The sequence below is a fragment of the Nycticebus coucang genome, chromosome 1 (genome assembly GCF_027406575.1).
Source record: "Nycticebus coucang isolate mNycCou1 chromosome 1, mNycCou1.pri, whole genome shotgun sequence".
Taxonomy (NCBI): Eukaryota; Metazoa; Chordata; class Mammalia; order Primates; family Lorisidae; genus Nycticebus; species Nycticebus coucang.
In genome coordinates this window covers 196,052,063-196,064,147 of record NC_069780.1, presented here as the reverse complement: position 1 = coordinate 196,064,147, position 12,085 = coordinate 196,052,063, and the positions used below count along the sequence as shown (strand labels likewise).

Here is a 12,085-nt window from a genome sequence, read left to right as displayed (position 1 = left end):
GGCCATAAAGTGAGACTCTGTCTCTACAAAAAAAAAAAAAAAAAGTAAAAATAAGATATGATAAGATAAGATAGAGCTATGACACATTTCTGATATTCTTATGGGCACTTTCCACGAAGTAGAAACTGTGTCAGCCTTCTCCCCAAGGCTTTTGTCCCATAGCCTGGGATGGGGTGGTTGTTGCTTACAGGTCTGCTTTAAGGGCTCAGACAACCTCAATTGCACAGAAAAGTCAAGATTCCATTACAAGAAGGGTGATTCACTCCTGGATGGGGCATAGGCAAGCTGCTTGGGGCCCATACCCTGTCCTGCTCTTCAGGCCTCTACTGGGGTGCACAAACTGTGTCCAGCAGTGAGGCAGCATAGTCAACTGGGTTTGGGGAATGGGTCAGTGATCAAAGGGGAATTCCAGTACTGGAGAGTTGAGTGTAGATTTTAGCACAAAAGGAAAAGCCTGTTGGCCAAGGTCCATGGCTGTCAAGAGCTCCAGCTTCAAGGAGAAAAGAGAGGAGAAGAGAAAGAACACCCTTCAGAAACACCACAGAGCAGGGTGGTATGGACACTTGTTAGGCCATAGGCACCAAGAGGAGGTTTCTCCCTGCAGGCCAGTGAAACCCCCTGAGTGCTGGGTGCCCCATGGGGGCCTGAGGGCACCAGACCCTCACCCCATGGGATTGAGCTTGGGCAGGTGGGTCTGGTCCTACCTCTGTGACTTTGGGCCTTCACATGAGGCACTGAGGATGTGGGAAGGTGCCAGGGACAAGGGTGGGAGTGGAGGGTCACACCAGGAATGTGGCAATCAAGGAGGGGGGTGCCAGGGACCACATGAGGGGCACTGGGGGTAAGGGAGCTCACTGAGGTCTGCTGAGGCTCACCCTTGATGCCCCCTGGTTTTCCAGGGCCCAGGACCATGATCCCGCCAGGCGAGTGCACATATGCAGGGAGGAAGAGGAGGAAGCCCCTCCAGAAACAGTAAAGTATCTCATCTTCTGTGTTCACTCATTATTGCTGATGAAAGGGAAGAGTTTGTGTTTTCAGTGGAAAAAAAAAATGTGAGTTTCAAGAAAACAGGTGGGAAAAGGTGTGAGAGTCACAGGCTTCTTCCAGAGGGTCCCACCCTGGAAAAGGTACCCACCAGTGGGGGTGGGGAACACCCTGAGGGGGAGATACTCTGGGGAGCTGGCCCCAGCTGCCAAAGCCTTAGGAGGCACAGTTACAGGGTGGGGCACATGCAGGCCACAGGCATAGCTGGGGGCCCTGCCAGCCCTGTAGAGGCCCATGGGATCTGAGTGTGTGTGTGTGTGTGTTAGGCTATGTGAGTCTGTGAGTGTGGCTGTGTGTGTGCGAGGCTGTGAGTGTGAGGCTGAGTGTGTGTGAGGCTGAGTCTAAAGCTTTGTAAATGTGAGGCTGAGTGTGAGGCTGTGTGAGTATGAGGCTGAATGTGAGGCTGTGTAAGTGTGAGGCTATGGGTGTGAGTCTGTGAGTATAAGGCTGAGTGTGAGGCTGTGTGAATGTGAGGCTGAGTGTGAGGCTGTGAGGGTTGCAGGGGTGCACCCTACTGTAGCAGTGTCTGTGTGTGGCCTGTGTCTAGGATACAAACTGCCCTCCTGGCCTATGGCTATGGGGACCTGAGATCCACACAGACCCACCAGTGTGGGTGTGAGTGGGTTCGTCATGCTCACGGAGCTGACTTCACACGCCATGCAGAGTGGGCTGCACCGCAGTGGCCTCTGTGTGCTGAGGGCTGGGGTGTGGGGTCTGAAGGGCAGTGTCCTGAGGGCCAGGAGGGGCCTGAGTCTTCCCTGAAGCAGTAGGTGGGTGGGCAGTGGAACCTACTTCCAAGTCTATGCTCAGCATAAGTTTGTCTTGGTGATGAACTTATCACACTAAACAAGAAAATAGCTTTGCCTTATGGCTGCAAGCAGTGGTCTCTGTGGTATGGCAATTGAGGGAGGAATCACAAGTAAATTTCCTGCTTTTATTATATTTTTATTCCAATTCAGAGGCCTGAGGCAATGAGTTTTTGAGGCATTTACATTTTATTTACTGATGTTTTGAGCTGGTGTGTTTTCCTCTAGTTTAAAAGTTAGAGAAATTCTCCTTAGCCCGGTTCCCTGCCTGAAGGCATCTTGTGAATCCCTCATGGGATATTTTATGAGTAAACAAGCAAATATGCTTGTGCAGTCTGTATATTTCCTCTCCTTCTGTCCTTAGAGATTGTTCCCCATCAGTTCACTCTTTTTAAGGTACACAGTGTGTGGATATGTTGCACTGTTTTGCTAGCCCTCAGTGCCTGCTTCAGTTGTCTCGGGGTTGTGGCAGGTCTCAGCCACGCGTTGTCCTACACCTGTACAGGGTGTTGGGAAAGTCAGCCCTCCTGGGTTCTGAGCATGGCAGCACATTGCTGTTGGGGTACCAAAATGTTTCAGCTGGCCATCTCTCAGGGTTGTATTGGCAGCCAGTACCTTAAAGCATAAGGTAACGCCTCCCATGGAGGCGCAGCAGTGATCTTTTCTTTTCTTTTCTTTTCTTTTTGAGACAAAGTCTCACTTTGTTGCTCTTGGTAAGTGGCATCGTAGCTCATAGCACCCTCAAACTCTTTCGTAGCTCATAGCACCCTCAAACTCTTGGGCTCAAGCAATTCCCTTGCCTCAGCCTTCCAAGTAGCTGGGACTACAGGACTATTTTTAGAGATGAAATCTCACTCTGGCTCAGGCTGGTCTCGAACCTGTGAGCTCAGGCAATCCACCTGCCTCTGCCTCCCAGACTGCTAGGATTACAGGCGTGAGCCACTGTGCCCCACCCGATGCTTTCTATAAAAGGGGTGGATTCCATAAACTCAGTGTCCTCAACAACACATGCAGCAGCCTCACCCTTCTGAGCCACTCCAAGGGACTTGAGGACACAGCATAAATGACAAACATGCTGATTCTCACATGGTATGCTATGAGTAGTGAGAACTTTGTCTGCAACTCGAGGTTTCAAGTCTCCTTAAATTCTGGACTCAATACTCATATTGGGGGTAAGAACCTACAAGTGGAGTGTTCAGTCAGAAGCTACTGGCGTTTGCAGTTGTATAGTTGTTGCCAAACTCCTGACATTAGAGGCTGCGCCTGCTGAGGGCTGTCATCGGTGTGCCTGTTCCCTGTGCCTTGGCGTGCATGTAGTGTTTTCTAGGCTTTGGCCATTTTAATTTGCATTCTCTTGTCATAAGTGAGTTTTAAGAGATATTCCTTTTCTGTGAATGGTCTGTGTTTGTATATTTTACTCATTTTTCTATTAGATTGTTTTTGTGCTTTTTAATTTGTAGGATCTTGTATACTGGGAAAATTAATTCTTGAGTGGGTTTGAGATATTTTACTCCAGTTTTGATTTTACTTATGGTGTTCTTGTAGTAAAATATTAAATGTTTATTAGGTTGAATTTATCAATCTTTACCTTTGTGGCTAATTCATTTTACATCTTGATTAGTAAAATCTTCCCTAGTCTAGGTTTATAAGAGAATATTCCCGTTATTTCTTCTAATACACTCTTTGAATCTTTAAAATACATATGTTGGCTCAGCACCCGTAGCACAGTGGTTACGGCTCCAGCCGCATACACAGAGGTTGGTGGGTTCGAACCCAGTCCAGGCCAGCTAAACAATGACAACTATAACAATAGCCGGGCATTGTGGTGGGTGCCTGTAGTCCCAGCTACTTGGGAGGCTAAGGAAAGAGAATCGCTTAAGCCCAAAAGTTTGAGGTTGCTATGAGCTATGATGCCACAGCACTCTAACCAAGGCAACATAGTGAAATTCTGTCTCAAAAAAATAAAAAAGAATAAAATACGTATGTTTAAATTTAAAACTCTTGAGCACTAACAGAAAAAAGGAAAAAAAAGTTGAAAACAGAAAAGAAAAATAAAAAAATTGTGATTGGCAGTAGAGTTGCTTGAACAGACACTAAACATTTTCAGACTCAGACACACACACACACACACCTGTACTACATTCGCTTGTCTGGGCAGTGCATGCAGACATATCATGACCTTGCAAGGAGGTAATGAGGCTGCCTCTCAATCTCCACTGGAGGGAAGCTGGGGGGTGGGGGGGGGCACGTGGGGGCGTGGGGGTGGGTTAGAGTAAACGCCCTAGAGACATACTCTGGGGAAAGTGGAAGCCAAAACAGCCATTGTTTTTGATGTTGAGTACAAGGGCACCTGTCCTGCAGTCCCCTTTAGGAAGTGAGTTTTGCCGGCTCTGGCTGTCCCAGCTGTGGCTCCCACCATACCCAAGGGCTGTGTGGAATTCTGGTCTGTTCCTCATCTGTGGGTGGTGATAAAGATTGTGGAGGGTGGAGGTGAATATACAGTCAGAGGTGGAATTGGTCTGGACTCATGAGTTTCGGCTCCTGGGCTAGAACCTTCTCCTGAAAGGCCCCCAAGGGCCTGGGTACAGAGGGCAGCTGGGCTACTGGCTGGGGACATCTTCCTCTTGGCAGTGCCCTTAAAACCTTTTCTCCCCCCTCCCCAGCCCAGCCCTGGTATCATTTAGGTACTGTGGGTAAGTTGAGTTCTGTGGGTAATTCCAAACCCACAGCATTCTCCTAGGAATGAATGCCTTGTGCCACCATCTGCATGTTTGATGCCTAAAGTCTCGTTCATTGAAGTCCCCAGAGGGCTCACTGAGACAGTGCCTTCAGCTCATACAGTGTAGGAACCAAGGGGTTCCCTTTGTTTTCTGCATTTGTATCTTTAATGGAGTTTAATTGAAGTACACGCATTTCGATGGAAATGCATTATTTAAATTGTATGATCTGTTGCTTTTGACTTTGTATGCACCCGTGAAACCATCACCAAAATCAAGAGTATAGACATTTCCATCACTCCACAAGTTCTTGATGCCCCTAGGTAATTCTTCATTCTTCCCTCCACCTGCATCCCCAGGCAGCTCTGTCTGCTTCCAGTAGCTGTAGATGATGTGCATTTCCTGCCATTTTGTGTAAATGGAATAATACAGTGTTTTGATGGGCTACTTTCAATTGGGATAATAATTTGAGATTGATTCATGTTTGTATCAACAGTTTATTCCTTTTTATTGCTGAGTGGTATTCTGTTCCATGGATGTGCCAAATTTGTTTATTCCCCTGCAGATGAAAATTTAGGTTGCTCCCAGTTTGGGGCTATTACAAATAAAGCTGCCTTGAACATTTTTGTACAAGTCTCTCTGGATGTACATTTTAATTTTTCTTGGGTAAATACCTACCAGGGAAATTGCTAGGCCATCTGGAAGGTATATGTTTAAGTTTTTAAGAAACTATACAAACTGTTTTCAAAAGCAGTCCTATCATTTTACATTTTGGCAATATTTTACATTCTGGATACAAATCATTGTGAACATTTTATTTTAGTCTATGATTTGCCTTTTAATTTTCTCAATATTGACTTTCAAAAGATTTTTTTAAAAGGTTTTGATGAAGATGAATTTTTCTTTTTTTTTTTTTTTTTGCAGTTTCTGGCCGGGGCTGGGTTTGAACCCATCACCTCCAGCATATGGGGCCAGTGCCCTACTCCTTTGAGCCACAGGCACTGCCCGATGAAGATGAATTTTTCAAATTTTTGTTTGTCTATGTTGTTAGAGTTCCTGAGACCCTAAAGTCCCAAAAATTTTGAACAAGTTTTCTTGTAAAATTTTATAATAATTTTACATTTAGGTCTAATAATCCACTTTGAGTTCACTTTTTGGTATTGTGTGAGGTTTGAATTGATATTCATTTGTTTTTGTGGATATACAGTTGTTCCAGCACCATTTATTGAAAACAATTTCCTTTTCCTATTTTATTGCCTTTGTATCATTTTGAAATAACTTGTCAAATAAATAGATCCAATGAAAAATATGCAAGTCTATTTCTAGACTCTTTCTATTATGTCCTATTCATCTATGTTTTGTGTTTTTTTTAATAACCAAATCATCTTTTTTTTTTTTTTGCAGTTTTTGGCCGGGGTCAGGTTTGAACCGCCACCTCCCGTATATGGGGCTGGCACTCTACCCCTTGAGCCACAGGTGCCGCCCAAAGATAACCAAATCATCTTTAATATTGCAGTTTTAGAGAAGGCTTAAAATCAATAGGCTAAGTCCTCTAACTTTGTTCTTCTAATTGGCTATTCTAGGTCCTTGGGATTTCCATTTAAATTTTAGAATCGGCTCGTCAATTTATATAAAAATTTGTTGGAATTTTAATTGAGATTACATTGAATCTATAGATCAGTTTGGGGAAGAATTGCCATCTTAATAATATTGAATCTTCCAACCCAAGAACATGGTATATCCTTCTATTTATTTAGGTCTTTTAAAATTTTTCTCAACAAATATTTTACACTTGTTTATGTTGAGATGTTTGGGTGTCTTTTGTGAGATTTATTTCATATTTTTGGTGCCTCATAGCTTTCTTTTTAAATCGCCTTCCATCTGAGCTGGCTTGTCCCCTCCCCCATATTGTTTCTTGCTAATAGAGTGTGGGTTGAATTCTCCTTGTCCCCATTATCTCCTGCCTTGGAGTAGAGCTTCTTCCCTGAGCCTCCTCTTAGGTTCCTGCACTTCAGCCCATGCCGTCTCAGAGGAGTGTTTCCTGTCCACATGTCTTCTCGACCCCTAGCTACCCACCCTTCTCCATCCACCTGTGTGGAGTCTTCCCTCTGGTTCATGGACCTGGGCTTGGGGGTAGATAGTGCAGCACAGCAGCAAGAGGCAGGCAGTGTTCTGAGGTGTGAAGGGATAAAGCCATGTTTGCTGAGCTGAGCTCTTGGGACACTTGCTGCTTCACCAGGCAATGGCCCCTTCCTCTGAGCATGTATTGGACAGCCTGGGGGTAAGAGGGGCTCAGCCTATTTACAGGGCATGACTTCTCTCTGAGCTCTAGACAGATATGTGCACTGCACAAGACCATGAGGGTGTCTGTCTGTGAGGAATGGGTGGGAGAAGTGGGCCCGGCTGGAGGCAAGGACAGGTGTGATCTCCAAAGACTAAGCCTGTCTTAGTCTTTTTTCTGTTACTAATGGAATACCAGAAACTGAGTAGTTTATAAAGTAAATCAGTTTATTTCTTACAGTTATGGAGGCCGAGGAGTCCATGGTTGGGTGCACATATGACGATGGCCTTCTTGCTGATGGGGACTCTGTGCAGAGTCCCAGGGTGGCACAGGCTCAGATGGTGAGAGAGCTGGGCATGCTAATGTGCCAACTCAGGGTCTTTCTTCCTATTCTTATAAAGCCATCAGCTCCCCACCCATGATAGCCTGTTAACCATTAACACATGAATAGATTAATACATTCAGGGGCCAGTGGCCTCATGACCAATCACCTCTTAAAAAGCCTGCCTCTCAACACTGCACATTGAGAATGAAGTTTCAATATGGATTTTGGAAGGGACCGATGTTCAAACCATAGTAAAGCCCCATGTGGACCTGCCAGGCAGAATGGAGTGAGCCACTGCCTGCCTGCCAGTGGACCTTTCCCAGGTGCCTGTATGTATCTGCTGTTTCATGTCTGTTGTCTACTTTCCTCTTTGCCATCCTCTTCACTACCATTGACCACCTTGCCCATCCATCTCCCTGGTGTGTCTCCTCCTTTCTGACCTCCCCAATTGCCATCTGCCCATCAGGTATTTCTCTTGTTTTCTGGGGAGGCCTCTCCTTTGTCCCGGGAATGCCAATGAACACTATAGCTGGTTGAGTTTATCCTTAGGTTGTCCTGCCTATTTAAATTTTGACGGGCAGTTTGAGTAGGTGAGAGGGACAGGTGAAGGGGACGGCCACTCAGAGGTGAGAGGGACAGATGAAAGGCTTGTGTCAGGCACACTAGGGGACATGAGAGAAAAGCCCTTGCAGGACACTTATCTTTTGTGGGTACAGCAGATCTGCTGTGGGTTAAGAGGAGGATCGAGTGACACCCTCCTGCCCATGGGGCCTGTGAGTGGTGGGTATCTAATCTCTGGTGCTCGGAGGTGCTTTGGTGTCCTTACCTTGGCCCTTGGACCTACCACATGGAGGACAAACCAAAACTCAGAGAGGCCCGGGAGCTGCAAGGCTGGAGAGCTGTGTTTAAAGTGCTTAGGTGGGGAGTGCAGGAGTCACAGGAGGAAGTTTTCATTTTTCCTGGAATACGTTAGGTTTTGTTTAGATACTGAGGTGACCCTGATGGCTGCTGAATGAATGTGATATTTTACACACACACTCTTTTTGGCCAGACGTCCTGGGGCTAGGTGTCCTCCTTCTATCTCAGGGAATGATAGCACAGAGAGGTCAAGTTCACATAGCAGGGGTCCCATGGCCTTCCTCCTTGCAAGAAGCCACTGTTCTCATGCTAGTTTGTTCTTTATTTCTTTGTGCATTCCCTCCGAATGCTGAGCTATCGTTTCCTAGTGTACACTTTGGTGTTTTCGTATGTACATCTTCAGGAATAGTGAGTTTTAGCTTTATCCAAGTGTCTCAGCAGCAGCTGGAATGCTCCTAGTAAGATCACTTCAGAGGACAGGTGACCACCCCATGCTGCCAGTGGCTCTTGGTGGAGAAATTCATCTGACTGAGGCCATTTCCCACAGGAGGCCCATCGGGGGGGCCGAGAAGTCGAACCCTTCCAAGCGGCACCGGGACCGCCTGAATGCTGAGTTGGACCACCTGGCCAGTTTGCTGCCATTTCCCCCAGACGTCATCTCCAAGCTGGACAAGCTTTCCGTCCTGCGCCTCAGTGTCAGTTACCTCAGGGTGAAGAGCTTCTTCCAAGGTAGGGTTCTCAACTGTGTCTACCTGTGTCTTCCTGATTCTCACCTGGGTCTCACCTGGGCCCAACTGTGATTGAGGAGGTGGGTCTGGTGGTTTGATACGTGCTGTGAGTTTTCTCTGTTATCAGGTCAGGCGGTGGTCTGGCTGTTCCCCCAACTCTCAGGTCAGGGCATTCCACCCACTTCGTGGGCCAGCTCTGGTGGGAGGGTGGGGCCGGCCCTGCCCTGCTGGGCCTCATTGGGCTCCCCCCAGCCCAGGGGCTCCAGGGAATGATGTTTTGGCTTTGTGGAGATGAAGGACCTGTAGTGGTCAGAAGGCTGAAGCAGCTAAGCAGGTGTGACCCCATGGTCTGTGCTGCCCTGGGATGCCTGGTGCACTCACCCTTGCAACAGCCCTGGGTGCCCCAATGACCATAGTCCAGGCCAGGCTCCTCCCCAGAGGCAGCTACTATTGCCTGTTCCTTCCTCCTGCACCTGGGGCCGGGCCTCCTGGGGTCACATCTCCCTAGAGATAGAGAGGTTTTCTGTCCCCTTCCTCAGCACACAGCCCAGGTGTTTTGTTCTGGGAGAGAATGGGAGGGGCCTGGTGTTCACTCCCAGGCCTGTATCTAGCCTGTCTCTGCCCCATTTTTTCTATGACCTTCCCAGAAGGTCCTTGGAGAGGCAGATCCCCTGTGTCCACCAGGGGTTTCATATTCAGAATTTGATCTGAATTCTCCTCATCAGTGTCCACAGAGTCTTGTTCCTGTCCTGTCTATCATCACAAGTGCTATATTTTCTCCAATTTCTGGTTATTGGATGCCCTGGGACCTTAGATTCCAGGAGACCTGTAGGCTCAGACTGTGAGGTCTTTGTCCCTGGAAGGTGAGAGTAAAGTCACTTTCAGCTTCTGCATTCTGTGTAGAAGCTGAAGGTGATGTGACCTGAAGTGATTTGAATTATACTGCTTTTAAAATTAAAAATCCAGGGCGGCGCCTGTGGCTCAGTCGGTAAGGTGCCGGCCCCATATACCGAGGGTGGCGGGTTCAAACCCGGCCCCGGCCAAACTGCAACCAAAAAATAGCCGGGCGTTGTGGCGGGCACCTGTCGTCCCAGCTGCTCGGGAGGCTGAGGCAAGAGAATCGCTTAAGCCCAGGAGTTGGAGGTTGCTGTGAGCTGTGTGAGGCCACGGCACTCTACCGAGGGTCATAAAGTGAGACTCTGTCTCTACAAAAAAAAATATATATATATATATTAAAAATTCAGTCACTAGCTGGAATGGACCTCTGACAATTGGGTTGGATGGCTGTTCTAGGTCAGCCACGTGGGGTGCAGCAGGGCTGGGGTGCTGCCTTCCATGTCTGACTGAGGTGGAGAGAACCTGGCATCCCTTCAAGGGATAGGGATCTGCCCTGGCGGCATGTGTACCTTTCAGTGCATGGGCCTCTGCCAGCCTCCGCAACCCTCAGATGTGTGTCCTGTGGGAGGATCTCCCACAGACCTTTTCCCTAGATCCTGACCAGCCTCCTCCACCCACTGAAATTTAATACAACAAAATGTTAACAGTCATCTTTATCTCTGACTGGTGAGGTTTCAGCAAGTAGTAGTTTTGCTTTTCAGGTCTTCTAATTTTATACTGAAAAAATATTAACTTTATACCTTTATCTGCAGACCCAGGCACAGGGGCTTCTGGCCCATGGCACCCTGATGGTCACTCTTAGCTCTGGCAGTGCTGAGCTTAGCTTACCTCAGAGGCCTGCAGGGTTAGTGTGTATGCAGGGTGCTTGTGTGTTTCCTAGAGAGTTAAGATATGATGAAGAAGCAGAGTGCCATCCTGAACTTGCCACGCATGGGGTGCTAGGACAGGCTGGGGACAAGGTCCTTGAGATTTGCTTTCTGTGAAGTGCATGTGGACTCAGTGGACCCCCCTCCACAATTACTGTTACATGCCCCGAGGACAGCAAGGAGGCACTCTCACCCTCCTGTTTGGATACCGCAGGCCAGGTTTGGGGCTGTAAAGTGGGCAAGGGCTTTGTCCAGAGCTAAAGATATGGTTATTTTTCCTTCTTCTTGCTGACACCCCCATGAAGTCCTGACTTCTGCCTGGGAGGTTGGGAGGGAGGCTGGAGTCAATTCCTCTCTGGACAAGTCCATTTGTGCTCAGCCAGGCCTGGGCTTGGCGATCTTGGAAAGGCTTCAATTCTGAAATTTCCAGCAAGTGCAGATGACTGTCCAAGTGTCCACCTGAATGCACAGTTCCTCTTAATATACAGACCTGCAATGAGTGCATCGTGGGACTAGCTGCTGACATAGGTAGGCTCCCCTGGGTATCTGTTACACTCTGTGTGTGTGAATTCTCACAGTTGGGCTACAGATAAAATGAGTCATAATGCTCCACAGGCTTTATGAGAGCAGTTCACAGTTAGGTAAAAAGATAAACTTGATTTTTCTATCACTTGTTTTCTACCAAAGATTCTGAGATTTGTGATCCCCTTCAAGCTGTACATTTCAGAGAACATTTTCAAAACTTTCCTGATTCATTTCCACTGTGTAGCTGGAGAAAAAATCAAGATATGAAAATTAGATCTTAATCTGTGTCTCTTGACTCAGAAATGGATGGGCTCATTTCATTAAAATTTCCATAAAAAGTCACCTCTAAGAAGGACATAAACTGGAATGTTTCAATCTCAAAAGGTGAGAATGGCCTGAAAATTTGCTTGTGATGTTTACTTTAGTGTTATTGACTTGCATGGATTTTTAGAAGGCAGTGGAGTTCATTTCATTTTTATTTATTTGGGGACTGGCACTTGTAAGTTACAAAACCCTGGCTTCTGTGGATGCCTGTTAAGGTTGGGATTTTCCACTCTTGTCAATTTTGCTGTTCACAAAAGGGGAAATTCCAGGTTAAAGGAAGGGAAGCTGAGACAGTACCCCTGAGAGCCTGGGGCAGAACCAGGCCCAGAGCTGCATCCGGGTCAGAGCCCAGTTCCAGTTCCAGTTTCAGGACCCCCAGCTCCAGGAGGGTACAAGAAGCCCTGACCAGTTACTGAAGCCCAGCCAGTGATCAGGTCAAGGCCAAGGAAGAGCACCGGGGAGTAAAGTCCTGGGGCTCAGGGTGCTGATGGTAAAGGGCTCTCCCAGCCCTGGCACGTGGACTGCGTCCACCCACTTACCCATTGGGACAGGAGTGTTGATATAGCTCTTGCCACTGTCAAGAGGGGTGTAGAAGGCAGCGCCTTGCCAGCAAACCAGAGAGAAAAGGCATCCCAGCCTCGACTCTTGCGCAGACCTGGTGTCTCAGGGTATAGGGCTGCCCTCCTACTCCTTCTCCTATTACCCCATGGTGAG

The 12,085-nt window shown here is 47.4% G+C and overlaps 1 protein-coding gene across 1 annotated transcript in view; it reads left to right on the top strand.

Moving 5' to 3' along the window:
- The first annotated feature begins 905 nt into the window (after positions 1–905).
- The window catches only part of AHRR (aryl hydrocarbon receptor repressor), an 88,924-nt gene continuing 77,744 nt past the window's right edge, over positions 906–12,085 (top strand). The window contains exons 1-2 of the mRNA XM_053593940.1: positions 906–972; positions 8,579–8,760. Of these exons, the coding sequence (XP_053449915.1) occupies positions 911–972; positions 8,579–8,760 (244 nt within the window). The 5' untranslated portion in view covers positions 906–910. The remainder of the gene's footprint in view (positions 973–8,578; positions 8,761–12,085) is intronic.